Below are 15,438 nucleotides of genomic sequence, written 5' to 3'. Positions count from 1 at the left end.
TGATACATTATAATTTTTATTGTGATGATGTATATTTTATGATTACTTTTATGTCTGTTACATATATTAATTCTATTCCATCTCATAGTTTTAAATCTGGGAAGATGAAAATTTGTATTCGTGTAATGAGATATTTGTATCAAATATATAGAACGTTTTAGTGGAAATTTCTGGAAAACATCATGAAATAACATATCTGAATTTTCAAAATATAAACTTTTAGTCAAATGTTCAAACTGTAAACATTTAGCATATTAACAGCCTTCAGTACAATTTTAAAGACAGTTATTTGTGCAAACTAATAAAACTTTAGTGTGGAAAGTTCTGTAATTGAAGCCAATTACAAAAATTTTAATTTATCTTACTAAAATTTGTATCTTTTGATACCAGTTGTTGAAGTTAAACATTGAACAAAATACAGTAAAGGAAAATTTTATACTTAACAAATACATTGATAGAAAAAAACCGAGACACAAAGAAGCAGTTGTGTGACAAAGGTAAGTTTTTACATCTGATAGAGGATACCTATCTACATCTGAAAGATGATGTCTATGCAAATTGTGTGCCAGTCGCATAAGAGTGGCACTAGTGGCACCACTATGCGGATGCAAATCAGGTTTGCTTTAAATAAATGCTATAACGGCGGTGAGTGTGCTACTTTTGATATTGGGCATGATGAGTTGATGTTAGTCATGAATACCAAGATGCCATTATCAACACCTCACTAAATTTGAACGAGGTCATGTAACAGTTACGAGAAGCTGGATGTGTCTTCTGTGGTACTGCAGAAAGACTTGGCAGGAATGTACCAATTTTACATGCTTGCTGGCAGTGGTGGTAATGAGAATGCACGGTCACCAGGAGATCGGGTTCCACATGGACATGTGGCAAGAAGGAAGACCATCGTGTTCAGCAAATGGCTCTGGCACATGGTACTGCATCAGCAGCAGCAATCTGAGCAGCAGTTGGCACACTGACCCAACAAACTGTTACAAAAAGTTTGAGTTATGGTCTTGGGTATGACACCAGGAGCACTCTCATGGTTATCCCACACACCCAGACTGCAAATCTGTACACAAATCTACTGCCACCATTCATGAACAGCATTCCTGGGGATGTTTTCCAACAGGATAATATGCCCCCACAATATGCTCTACAGAGTGCCAACATGTTGTCTTGGTTTGCTTGATCACCAAATCTGTCTTCAATCAATAACTCCAGTATCATCCACAAACAGCATTAACCATCCTTGTACTGACCGATGAAGTGCAACAGGCATGGAACTCCACCCACAAATTGACATCCTACACCTGTACAACACAATGCATGCACATTTGCATGCTTGCATTCAACATTCTAGTAGTACTTTAGTTATTAATGTACCAGTATTTCACATTTGCAATGGCTTACCTCGCATTTACATTAACCTATGATCTTGCACTGCTAATTACTTAAATATGTCACTCAGACAAAGTATTCATAAAATTTCATTATAGTACATTGATTATTTTTTGGTGTTGTGATTTTTTACATCAGTATATATGTATTTCAAATTTTTTATTTGTTTATGCTGAATACTTAGTCACACTTACAAGTTTGTAAATGTTTGATTCTTTATTGTAAATCAAGATAACTTGAAATTATAACAATACAAAAATAATTCATATCTGTTATTTGTCTATAAGAGAGCCAGTGCAAGGCAAATTAGTTAATTGTTTGAGGTCACTGATTGGCCAGGATAGCAAGGCAGTGAAAAAGTTGTAGTTGAGCAAATAGAATGATAAGATGTAAGCACCTGAAGATGCATCTTTACTGATATATACTGGTAGTAAAAAAATCAAGCACTTTTATATGGCTCTGCAGCATTCAGAAGCACTTCATCACTCTTGACTTTTTAATTGTTGTAATTTTTATGATAATGTGAATGGTTATTGAGCACTGAGTGTTTTTATTGTTATTCACAAATAAATTTTGGCAATTTCACTCCGCATATACATGTCTAAAGTGTACTGCACAGTACTTTTAAATTTTATCCACTGATGTTCCATACCTCCATCTCTAGAAATCCATGTTTGATGCTGACTGCTCAGAAAATCTGTTTCCTGTTATATTTCCTAAGCAATATTTTGCTATCTTTGTTAATATTTCTTTTTTACACCTATAGTGACTGAGGATGGTCAAATATAAACAACTGCTCTATTCAATCACCTTGTAGTGATTATGGAACACTTTGGCACTAATGAAGCATACTGATCCCTCACACATCTACTAATGTACACTATCAGATCAAAAGTATATGGAAACCCCCATATAATGCAGAACTTATAACTATATGTCACAAGAGGTGAACCCGCCAGTGCAAACAGAAGCTGGGAGTATTGTTTTGCCAGTAGAAAAGCAGTAACAGCAGAATGGGTCAGTCAGGAGAGGTCAGTGTTTTCGATTGTGAACTAATCAGTGGATGTCACCTGAGTAATAAATCCATCAGGGACACATCAACTCTTCTAAAGGTAACCAATTTGACTGTTGATGGTTTTATTGTGAAGTGGAAACACAAAGGAACAACCAAAGCTAAACCAAAAGCAAGCAGACCTCATGTACTGATGAACAGAGACCATCACACATTGCACAGGATGGTTGCAACAAAATTACATAAAATTGGTACTAGGAATCACCTGTGAGTTCCAAAGTGCTACAAGCAATCCAGCTAGCACGATGAATGTGCATAGGGAGTTTAAAAAGAATGAGATACATTGGTTGAGCAGTTCCTCATAAGCCAGACATTGTTTTACTCGCGGCTAAGCAACGCTTGAGGTGGTATAAAGAGGTATGCCACTGGACGGTGGATGACTGGAAATGAGTGATTTAGAGTGATGAATCACACTATTCCCTGGCAATTTGGTGAGAAAGTTCAGGTTCAGCAAATGCCTGGAGAGCACTTAGCACTACCTGCCATCATGTGTAGTGCTAACAGAAGAAATGGGGGAGGTGGTGTACAGTATGGGGGTATTTTCCATTGCTCGAATGTGGTCCCCCAATTGCGATTAAGAAAATGCTAAATGCAGAAGGATAGGAACATTTTACACTGTTGTGTACTGTGTACAGTAGAGTAACAGTTCAGAGAACATAACAATGCACCCGTCACAAAGGGGAATCTGTGTGGCAATACTTTGTGGAAACAGACAGGCTAAGCCAGAGTCCCAATTTGAATCCAATGAAACACCACTGGGATGAGTTGGAAGACAGAATTTGCTCCAGATCATGGATTCCAACATCACTATCTTCTCTGGTATTGGCTCTTCAGGAAGAATAGGTTGCCACTCTGCCACAGACATTCCGACACCTCGCTGAAAGTGTCGCCAGCAGGGTTCAAGCTGCAAAAGATGGACACACCCATACTAATGTCCACTAATAGGTGGCTGGATACTTTTGATCAGATAGTGCACAACATTTATCATTTGTGTACAGTTGTTTATGCATAAAATTAAAATGGCCATTCAGAGGACACTCCCTAATACAGGCACCCAACACATAGCTCTATAATTCAAATAATTTGTAAGTTATATAAAGCTCTGAATAAGTGTCACATAATATTCACACACTCTCTTCATGGTGCTGCAATGTTCAAGAAATTTTTTTTTACTAACCTTTCAATGTTTCTCTGAATTGTTGATGATGTCACTCAATCTAGTGTGTTAGGCTGGTATTCCACTATCATATTTCTTTGTCAAAGATATGATCAAATATCTGTCAAATTTATTTGACAAAGATCTTTGATGTGGCGCTAAAAAGGGGTATTAAACTGCCATCATATTTTTCATCAAAGTTCAAGATGGTTGACAACAACAACCTGTTATTAACCACAGCAGTTGCATGTAGCACAATTGCACAGTGTGCACATGTGGAAGAGAAGCAGGGGAAAAAAAGGAAACATACCTGGGTGAAGCTGTGTGTTTTATGATGAGACAATAAAAGCATTCAACAAACCTTGTTACGTGAGCTTGTAGTGGAGGATGTCCAGTCGTACATAAATTACTTAAGAATGGATGAGCATACATTGCAGTATTTGCTCAGTGAAGTGTATCCTACCACAAAGTACAATACTCACTTAAGAACTGCTATATGTGCAGAAGACAGGCTCACTGTAACACTCCGATTCCTTGCTATGGGAGAGAGTTAGGTTGGGTTAGATTAGGTTAGGTTAGGTCTCCAATTTTCTTAATCTATTTTTTTATTCAGGGTGCCTCACATTGTAAAGCGCCTCATCAGCTTCATACATCTCTATTAATTTTGTACTTGTCGGTACACACCAATTGTATTTAGTGGCCATGTTCATAAACACACTACAGATGACATAACGCTGCAGCGATGCTTGCGCTCCACGTGGTAACATGTCACATTGCAGTGAACAGAAGACAAGCGACTTTCAGGATCAATTCTATAGCGAGGCCCTAGATCTGATCAAATTTATTTGACAACAGACAAGATTTGACAAAGTGCCCTATTACACCATCAAACTTCTTTGACATAAATATTTAACGTATCAACTTTGACAAAGAAACTTGAAACTTTTTGACAAAGACATTTGATAGTGTAATACCGGGCTTAGGAGCATTGCAAAATAAGAAATTATAGCCAAAAGAAGTGTGTTGGAGTGACTTTTGTTTATTTACAACTGTGATCAATGGTACATATTTCACAACCAACTATCAGAGCTAACTGTGGATGCCTGAAACTGAGAAAACATTACCAGTGGGTCGGTAACGGGACTTGTACTATTAATATTTTTGCTGTGGCATTCATTTCTCCACCTTAGCACCTACCAGCTTTCTGTATATCAGTGCACACTTAACTGCTCAGACAGCAGTTGGCTGTTCATGTGCCTGCGTAACAACTATCAATCCCTGCTGGTGTTGTTAGTACTGGCGATGATGATGATGATGATGATGATGATGATGATGACGAACAGCATCTCTCACAAAGGTAGTGTATACTCAATACTTTGTTCCCTGTAGTCACATAGCTGTGAGGTGGAAGAAATGTTCAAGATTTTTGTGAATGACAGCAATAGTGTTACTCATGCAAGTCCCACAGTATCTCATAAGACTGTTAGGAGTCAAGAGAGTAGCAGTGTTTGAAAATATTGATTCAACTGACTGGTCTGTTAATACCTGGAAAAAGCACATAGAGCTCTCATTCCAAAAAATGAATGTATCATTGTTTTAATGGAAACTTTCTCACCTGAGTGTATTATATCCATTATTACAGATGGTCTAACCTTCTCCAGATCTTTCAAGAAAGTTCTGGCATAGCCACGATATGCATTTGGTGAATACACACATTCAGTGGAGAAATAATGTAATCGTTTGAAATACGCATACATCACAATTTCTTTTTCATATGCGTATTTCAAAGGTTTGCAGCGAGGAATTGCGTCTTCGTTTGCCTGTAACATGTGAAACGTATATATCATACATGTTATTTAATTACAGGACACTATGTTTGAACAACTGCTGAGAAGAACTATACAGTTAAAAGAAGCTTACCGTAATGATTGCAGTGCATCTCTGGAGCCGTGCAATGTCTCCTCGTAGAATATTCATAAGTACTGTTTCTGCAATGTCATCCGCATTATGCCCCGTAGCAACACAGTCGACGCCAAGCATTGCTGCTCCTCTGTCTAGTGCCTGGCGCCTGAAGACACCACAGAACGTGCAATTATTTTTCTTTCCTATCTGTAAAACGTCAGCAAAAAAACAAAGAAATACAGGTTATTGAGCCGTTACACTATTTAAACACATTTTACAATTATGGTTTTCCACTGGTTTGTTATCCATGTAATCAGCCTTAATCACTTGCAGATATGAATCATTTAGATACTATTTATCAATGATGGGTTAGATTTATTTGTTTCACATTTTCATGAACATTTGATAATACTTCTGACAGATTAAAAACAGATATGAACAAACTACGAAAAATGAAACTTTCTCTATGCTGTGGGGGATGTGCTTCAGTGGTTCTTTCAGTTTCCTGAAAGTGTGCATCACACACACACTTGAATCCCTATCTTTGCTTTTTGTAGGTAAATCCTTGCACAACTGACAGCCCATCTCAGTATTTGAGCGTATCACATCCAGCTTCCGAATTCTCTTGTGGACACCATCTAGGATGAAAGCACAATAGTATTCTTGAGAAAAGTGTGATGTTCCCATTTGTCTCTCAAGCTTATAAACTGAACAGTGGAAAGTTATTGCAGTTTCAGAGCTGTGGGCACCAATGTGCATGTACATAAAATATTTAGTGTAGGGCAACTTCATCTAGCACTTCTGTTGCTTTACAATCCTTTCTCCTAGGAGTTTAGTTTCCTGTATCTTACTGAAGTCTTTCACAGAGCTTAGAACAGCATGAGAAAGGTGCTGGCAAATTACAGCTCTGAGTCAGGCTGCTAGATATGTAGCGATGGCTCAATTGGTAACATTTTACAAGTGAAAGAAGCATCTGGATCCATCACATTGCTTTAATCTGTTACATACACATCTCATCTCAAATCGTTGTATCATCATCAGGCTTGGATGAACTGTCTGGTCACTTGCTACATAAATTATATTGGTTTGTGACAAATTTACCTTCTGTACAATAAAGGATTACCTATGCGGAATGGACATTTTTGGACTGGTTAGTACACTGGTGTCGGTGGTGGGATATGAAATGTAGCAAAGTGAAATAAATCCAATTGCTACAATTTAACTACATAGACAACTATTTTTTTCTCATGATATACTTGTAGTAACAACAACATATTTACCCCAAATACTCAAATTTCCTATTTAGCAGCTTCTTAGCACAATGTTGATTTTGATAGTATACTGATTCACCATAAAACAATTTTTTTAAGATAAATCTGTAATTTACTAGATCCCTGTTACTCATTTGATAGCAGGCTGAATGAACCTGGGGCTGACCTGGAGGGGCTGCAATACGGGCTGGAGCCTGGTGCTCTACCTAGTAGACCACCACAGTCACCACAAAGTAAATGAATCAATTTATCAAGTAATGAATACCAAAAATCTAAACCTAAACCAACCTGTTTCACTATGGCATCCATGCTCCAACCATACAATTCTTCATACGACAAAATTTTCAGAGGCATCTCATATTCATCTCTGTTCTTCTTCACTGTTTCCAAACTATCATCACGATAGCCTAAGGCAACAAATTAATTGTTAATTAAAAATTTATTAAATGCAACACAGCCCAAACTTATCATATATTTTTTTGTAGTACATCATCATTTCCACCCAGTTCTTAATTTAAATGAATATTTTATCAAGTATTACTCGCCAGTTTTGATTATTTTTAAGTGTGCAAACGGATATGAACACATCTCTCTCATAAATGTATAACCAAATCAAAAACATGCATAGGTCTGCCTGTATTGCAGGTTGAGTAATGTAACTAACTGATGAGAGAGATTTGGGATTTTGTTCCTAGCCCAAACACTGACTTTTAAAAAAATGAGAATGTGAAAACACTCAGATGTGAAAATAGGCACAAAAATCTGAAGAGGAAGGACATGTATTAGGTTTTGAGCCACACTATATCTATCTATTTACCAAAGCTTCCTTTGCATGGTTTCTGTTCTACAGCGAGTAAATTCAGTGATTTCTTTAACATGATTATGAAAGTGGGAGAAGACTGATAACAGCTGAAATTCTAGTGTCTCACCTGTTAAGTAAATAAAATAAGCAGTTTTAAGCTGAAAGTCTGGCACCAGAAGACAAAATGTGACTACTTAAACATTCAAGTGGTCAGATTTTGGAGATTTATTGGTAGACACTGGAGCTCAACAACACTTTGTATATTCCAAAGTGAGCCAAAGAAGTAAAATGAATGAATTACACTAAGAGCACAAACGTACACACTTTCCTGAAATGTAATAAATCAGAATGAGGTGGAAGTACCATCAGAAAATTACAGGTTAAAAACCTGAACATTAAAATGTGGGTACTCACTTCATAAAACAAAGATAAAAGAAATATTTTATTATGTATTAGATTCTTCACATCACTGCGTAGGCTATTAAATGTTTATGGCTGAATACCCAACTCCTTTCTGTGTAATACCAACTCGTAAGATGGACAGTATTATTGTTACTGTGGTAGGTATTATGGAATATGAGTGATGATTGTCATATAGCACCAATATTTTCAACTCTTGCTACATTCAAAATGCATGACTCTTGCCTTTGGTTTCTGAACTGCTTTGCTTACACTCTATAACATTGCTGTTTTCAGCTAGGTTTTCTTTATTCATTCTTGTTAGTCAATCTTTTCCTCTTGGTTATCACCTCCTGGGCAGTCCCCTCCTGGAGAACTGAAGGGACACTAATCTGGAATCTTTTGCCAATGGAGATATCTCACAGTATCTTTTGAATAACAGGCCATACGTCTTATGGATACACATTAAGTGTCTTTAATGCAGTGGTTCCATTGCTTCCCGGATCCTAATGTTGTTGATCATATTAACTCACAATGAACACAACAGTTTCTGTGCTGGAGCATAGAGTTTTTACTGAACTGTTAACAATAACAAGTTAGCAAATATCCAAACAAATCATCACTTACCTGTGATTCCTTCATCTACTGATAGCAAGACCAAATTCAACCCATAGTTATGTCGTTCATTAAGGATCTTGAGAATATACGCAAGTACTGTAGAGTCTTTGCCACCTGAGGCTGCCACCGCTACTAACTGCCCAGGTTTGAAGAGGTGGCCATTGATAATAGTGTTGTGAACTTCTGTCTCAAACGCCCAAAAGAAACAATCTTTGCAGAGGGCATCACCTGTTTTTGGCCTCTACAAAAAGAAAACAAATTATTGATATTTCTGGCGATAAAGGCTGAGAAGTGAGGAAGAGCCTTCTGACCATAAAAAAGGAAACATATGCATAATATGACAAATTCATTATAAACAGATATCAACAAGTTACTAATCAGTTATATGGTCCACTCATCATTGCCATCATCTAAACCATCAACACTGATATTGCTGTTGGGACCATTTTCCCAAAATAGATGTAAAACTAATGTATATACCATGAAGTAAACTTGCTAAATATTCACTGTGGACACAATCAGTAAGTTAAGGTATTAACTTATCCTTATATTAACTCATTGACATCTTACTGTATAATTCATTAGACCCAGTTGGACTCTGTCTCCAGTGGCCCGAAGATTCAGTGCTACACTAAGCTCAGCCAGTGAACTGTCATTAAATGAAGTGAAAATTTGGGAAGATTAAGGCTAATTTCCTATCCCATTCTTTACAAATGAGGTTGTGCTTCATTACACGTGAACACACAGTCGTTATTTATTTATTTAGTGTACAGCAAAATGACAGAAAATTGTGATGTGTAAAACAGAAAAATAAGATATAAAACAAGCATAAAAACTATTAACAAACTCATAAAATTATAGCAAGTGAACTTTTAGAAATAACATTAATTTCATGGTGGCATCATAGCCCTATGTCCACGGTTCTTAACGACACAATAATCTTTGGAGGAGTCTTTATGAAGTTGTTCCAGTCTCCTCAAAATCTTCTTACAGGGCATTCACAAATAATGTGACCTATGTTTGCTCCCCTATGCCACTCCCTATGCCACTATCACATTCAGGGTTGTGTACAATCTCCCACTTATAAAGAAACGGATTTTCATTCTGCACACCTGGTTCTTCTGTGGTTAAAGCAATTCCAGATTTTTCTTGGCAGCTACATGCCTGTAGGTGGTATTGTTGGGCCAATCTGACTTGCTGCACTTTGTCCAAAAAACTGTGTCCAATTAGATCTCCAGCACTCTTCTAACTGCCAAAGAGCAGGGCTGGTGGAAATGGTTGAGATTCCATGCAGGCTTTCTAAATTTAAGACTGGTGTGTGTAATGTGGAAAAGAATTTACTTGAAGAAAGGAAGATTAGGGTTTAACATCCCATCAACAACAAGATCATTAGAGTTGGCTCACAAGCTTTGGACTGTTGATAACTGGCAACATGTTGGCTGGGCAGACGAGTCTCATTTCAAACTGTTTTTGTTGTTGTTGTGGTCTTCAGTCCTGAGACTGGTTTGATGCAGCTCTCCAGGCTAATCTATCCTGTGCAAGCTTCTTCATCTCCCAGTACCTACTGCAGCCTACATCCTTCTGAATCTGCTTGGTGTATTCATCTCTTGGTCTCGCTCGACGATTTTTACCCTCCACGCTGCCCTCCAATACTAAATTGGTGATCCCTCTTCTGTAGAACCACATTTCGAAAGTTTCTATTCTCTTTTTGTCTAAACTATTTACAGTCCACGTTTCACTTCCATACATGGCTACACTCCATACAAATACTTTCAGAAGCGACTTCCTGACATTTAAATCTATACTCGATGTTAACAAATTTTTCTTCTTCAGAAACGCATTCCTTGCCATTGCCAGTGTACATTTTATATCGTCTCTACTGCGACCATCATCAGTTCTTTTGCCCCCCAAATAGCAAAACTCCTTTACTACTTTAAGTGTCTCATTTCCTAATCTAATTCCCTCAGCATCACCCGATTTAATTCGACTACATTCCATTATCCTCGTTTTGCTTTTGTTGATGTTCATCTTATACCCTCCTTTCAAGACACTGCCCATTCCGTTCAACTGCTCTTCCAAGTCCTTTGCTGTCTCTGACAGAATTACAATGTCATCGGTGAACCTCAAAGTTTTTATTTCTTCTCCATGGATTTTAATACCTACTCCGAACTTTTCTTTTGTTTCCTTTACTGCTTGCTAAGATTGAATAACATTGGGGATAGGCTACAACCCTGTCTCACTCCCTTCCCAACCACTGCTTCCCTTTCATACTCCTCGACTCTTATAACTGCCATCTGGTTTCTGTACAAATTGTAAATAGCCTTTCGCTCCCTGTATTTTACCCCTGCCACCTTCAGAATTTGAAAGAGAGTATTGCAATCAACATTGTCAAAAGCTTTCTCTAAGTCTCATTTCAAATTGTATTGAGCAAATGGAAATGTACAGGTACAGAGACAACCTCATGAATTGATGGACCATGCATGTCAGCAGGGGACTGTTCAAGCCAGTGGAGGCTCTATAATGGTGTAGGGCATGTGCAGTTTGGAGTGATATGGGACACCTGATACATCTAGATATGACTCTGACATGTGACATGTACATAAGCATCCTGTCTGATCACCTGGATCCATTCACGTCCATTCCGACAGACTTGGGCAATTCCAGCAGGACAATGTGACGCCCCACACTTCCAGAATTGCTACAGAGTGTCTCCAGGAACAATCTTCTGAGTTTAAACACTTCTGCCATTCAGCAAACTCTCCAGACATTAACATTATAGAGCATATCTGGGTTGCCCTGCAACGTGCTGTTTAGAGGAGATCTCCACTCTTTCATACTCCTACGGATTTATGGACAGCCCTGGAGGATTCATGGTGTCAGTTCCCTTCAGCACAACATCAGACATTAGTCGAGTCTGTGCCACATCATGTTGTGGCACTTCTGTGTGCTCATGGGGGCCCTACACGATATCAGGCAGGTGTACCAGATTCTTTGGCTCTTCATTGTATAATGAAGTGCTGACTGAAAGAAGCCTCATAAATATTCAGTCATATCTTGATAAGATTTCAAAATGGTGCAAAGACTGGCAACTTACTTTAAATGCTCACATATGTAAAATTGTCAACTTCACAAATCAAAGAAACACAGAATCCTACGAGTATAACACCAATGAGCCACAGCTGAAATCACCCAATTCATACAAATACCTGGATGTAACATTTTATAGGGATGTGAAATGGAATGATCACATAGGCTCAATAACCGGTAAAGCAGGTGGTAGACAGGTTTATTAGTAGAATATGGGGAAATGCAATCTGTCTACAAAGGAGATTGCTTGCAAATCCCTTGTGTGGCCCATCCTAGAATGTTGCACAACTATGTGGGACCCATACCAAATAGGACTAATAGGGGATACTGAAGATATACAGAGAAGGGCAGCATGAATGATCACAAGTTTGTTTGACCTGTGGGAGAGTGCAACAGGGATACTGAAGAAACTGGATTGGCAGACTCTTGAAGATAGCCACAAAGAATTCCAAGAAAATGTACTACAATACCTATGTACTGCTCACATAGGGATCATGAGGACAAGATTAGATTAATTACAGCATGCATAAGGGCATTTAAACAAAGATCTTTGGCAAAAACATTTGACAGTCGGCAACAGAAACCAAAACATTGCATTAAAAAAAAGCGTTCAGTGCATAGTGCTGTGGAATGCAGAAAAAGCAGCAAATTGGCGCTCATAGGAAGACGAGCAAGACCAAAAATGCAACAGGAGCGTAATATGTAAGAAACTGTCTACGCAACCTGCCACTGATGATGCCTTGCAGAAAATAAAGGCGAAACGCGTATGGCACTAAAATTGTGTTTTATTCAGTTGCTGTCAGACGGTCCATAAGTGAAAATCATCAACATACCGTAGTATTACGCGCAACTGAGGAGGACAGGACCAAAAAATTGAAGATGTCAGGATCTAGATCTTCGCTAGAAGAGGCAAGGCTACTAATAGAAGACGCCATACCTTTGCAGTTTGAAACAACTGTAATTCCACCAACCTCTCCCTCTGAAATCAGTAAAATAATAAAATCACTGAAAAGTAAAAGCTCTTACGGAATTGGTGACATTTCCAGCAAGGTACTTAAAGCTTGTTCCCCACAGATAAGTCGGATTCTCAGCCACGTATGTAATAGCTCTTTGGAGCAGGGTGTTTTCCCCGACAGACTGAAATATGCCATTGTAAAACCATTGCATAAAAAGGGGGATACTTCGGATGTCAACAACTACCGCCCAATCTTTCTTCTGACAGCTCTATCAAAAATTTTTGAGAAAGTAATGTATTCAAGAGTAGCCTCCCATATTTGTAAAAATAAAGTACTAACAAAATGTCAGCTTGGTTTTCAGAAAGGCTTTTCAACAGAAAATGCTATATACGCTTTCACTGATCAAATATTAAATGCTCTGAATAACTGGACATCACCCATTGGTATTTTTTGTGATCTTTCAGACCTTAGATTGTGTAAATAATGGAATTCTTTTAGATAAGCTAAATCATTATGGTTTGAGGGGGGCAGTGCACAAATGGTTTAATTCATACTTAACTGGAAGAATGCAGAAAGTTGAAATGAGTGGTTCATGTAATGTTAAAACAGCTGATTCCTCAAACTGGGGGGGACTATCAAGTACGGGGTCCCACAGGGTTCGGTCATAGGTCCTTTACTGTTCTTGATATACATTAATGACTTACCATTCCACATTGATGAAGATGCAAAGTTAGTTCTTATTGCTGATGATACAATTATAGTAATAACATCCAAAAACCAAGAACTAAGTGATGTAATTGTAAATGTTTTTCACAAAATTATTAAGTGGTTCTCAGCAACAGACTCTCTTTAAATTTTGATAAAAGACAATATATACAGTTCTGTACAGTAAATGGCACAACTCCAGTAATAAATATAGACTATGAACAGAAGTCTGTAGCTAAGGAAGAATTTTAAAATTTTTTAGGTGTGTCCATTGATGAGAGGCCAAACTGGAAGCAACACATTGATGGTCTGTTGAAACGTCTGAGTTCAGCTACGTATGCTATTAGGATTATTGCAAATTTTGGTGATAAGAATCTCAGTAAATTAGCTTACTATGCCGACTTTCATTCACTGCTTTCGTATGGCATCATATTCTGGGGTAATTCATCATTGAGTAGAAAAGTATTCATTGCTCAAAAACGTGTAATCAGAATAATTGCTGGAGCCCACCCATCATCATCCTGCAGGCATCTATTTAAGGATCTAGGGATCCTCACAGTATATATATTTACTTATGAAATTTGTTGTTAATAATCCAACCCAGTTCAAAAGTAATAGCAGTGTGCATAGCTATAACACCAGGAGAAAGGATGGTCTTCACTATGCAGGGTTAAATCTAACTTTGGCACAGAAAGGGGTAAATTATGCTTTGGTCACCTACCAAACAGCATCAAAAGCTTGACAGATAGCCAACTAACATTTAAAAATAAATTAAAACAATTTCTAGATGACAACTCCTTCTACTCATTGGCTGAATTTTTAGATATAAATTAAGGGGAGAAAAAAAAACCATCAACAACTTAAACATTAGTGTCATGCAATATTTCGTGTAATGTAATATCTTGTACAGACATCTTTTATTAACCTGACACGTTCCACATCATTAAGAAGTGTCGTGTTCATGATCTATGGAACAAGTACTAATCTAATCTACTCAGAAATCATCTCACAAAGATTTTTCATCACAATACAATGAAAATAAATAACTTCAAATATAAACGCACAATAATACATAAATATATATGGATAGGACGTGTGGTCCGCAGTGGCCTTGAGGGAACCATCGCCGAATTTGCCTGAAACGATTTCGTTAAACCTTAATCAGGATGATCCGACATAGCAAACTATTTCCTCCTGAATATGAGGCAAACGACCTAACAACTGCACTAGCTCATTCGGCTGGTCCCTAAAGTACAACGCTTTTTTCATTTACGAACAGTTAGTTCTACTCAAGTCTTCTGTTCTACGAGGCATTAACGGTACGGTAGATCTACAAAACCGAAAGATTCAAGCATTCATTCTAAGCATCGTGTCATCTCACTTACCTTTAAAATTGCTCTTTTGCCGCATCCAGAAGAACAAGTAACAGGCATGCCGACGGTCTTCTGTTATTCTTGTTGGTGGCCAATTAATGAACCATGTGTTTACGTAAAACTTAGAAGCACTGCTATTCAATCACGTCCAAAGCGATAGCATCGTACTGTAACCACCGCTCCACCACCCAATCATGAAAACCACCTCAATCAACGGTTAGGCTACGTAAAATGACTCTATACGGAATTTCAGACTTTGCATCACAAAAATATAAACACACCAATTGACAGCAGACAAAAACGCACGTAATAAATAAGGCAAAGATCTACTACAACGAAGGAGCGGAGCAAAATCTACCTCCATGGCAAAAATAGTGAGATCATCTTTGGTTGGCAACGATGCGCACTGGCCGTCACGTCACGTCAAAGTATTCTACACTGAATTTCAAATAGCGGCTTTCACAAGGGCCATCAACGGAGCGTAAGCCAAGTCAGAGTTTCTCGGGAAGCAAGTTATGACGACGTCGTCGTCTGCAAACAACGGAAGTTAACCTATTTTCGCCGCGCGCTCAGTTATAATAGTGGATAATGTGTTGATGCGTGTTCTTAAGGATACAGGGTACTGATAAATGGTGAAAAGTAGTTTTTTATGACTTCATTAAATTCTATACTCTTTTTTGATTACAGTGATATCCACAT

General features: G+C 37.9%; 1 protein-coding gene across 2 annotated transcripts in view; it reads right to left on the bottom strand.

The window, feature by feature from the left end:
• The window catches only part of LOC124620434 (cytoplasmic tRNA 2-thiolation protein 1), a 37,666-nt gene extending 22,601 nt beyond the window's left edge, over positions 1-15,065 (bottom strand). For both annotated transcript variants that reach the window (XM_047147068.1, XM_047147069.1), the window contains exons 1-5: positions 14,752-15,065; positions 8,628-8,859; positions 7,088-7,206; positions 5,547-5,735; positions 5,242-5,446 (exon numbers count right to left, since the gene is read on the bottom strand). In XM_047147068.1, the coding sequence (XP_047003024.1) occupies positions 5,242-5,446; positions 5,547-5,735; positions 7,088-7,206; positions 8,628-8,859; positions 14,752-14,799 (793 nt within the window). In that variant the 5' untranslated portion in view covers positions 14,800-15,065. The remainder of the gene's footprint in view (positions 1-5,241; positions 5,447-5,546; positions 5,736-7,087; positions 7,207-8,627; positions 8,860-14,751) is intronic.
• Between the last annotated feature and the right edge of the window lie 373 nt (positions 15,066-15,438).

Source organism: Schistocerca americana, chromosome 1 (assembly GCF_021461395.2).
Source record: "Schistocerca americana isolate TAMUIC-IGC-003095 chromosome 1, iqSchAmer2.1, whole genome shotgun sequence".
Lineage (NCBI taxonomy): Eukaryota > Metazoa > Arthropoda > Insecta > Orthoptera > Acrididae > Schistocerca > Schistocerca americana.
The sequence above is the reverse complement of the archived record's forward strand: the minus strand, read 5'-3'. Positions and strand labels throughout refer to the sequence as shown.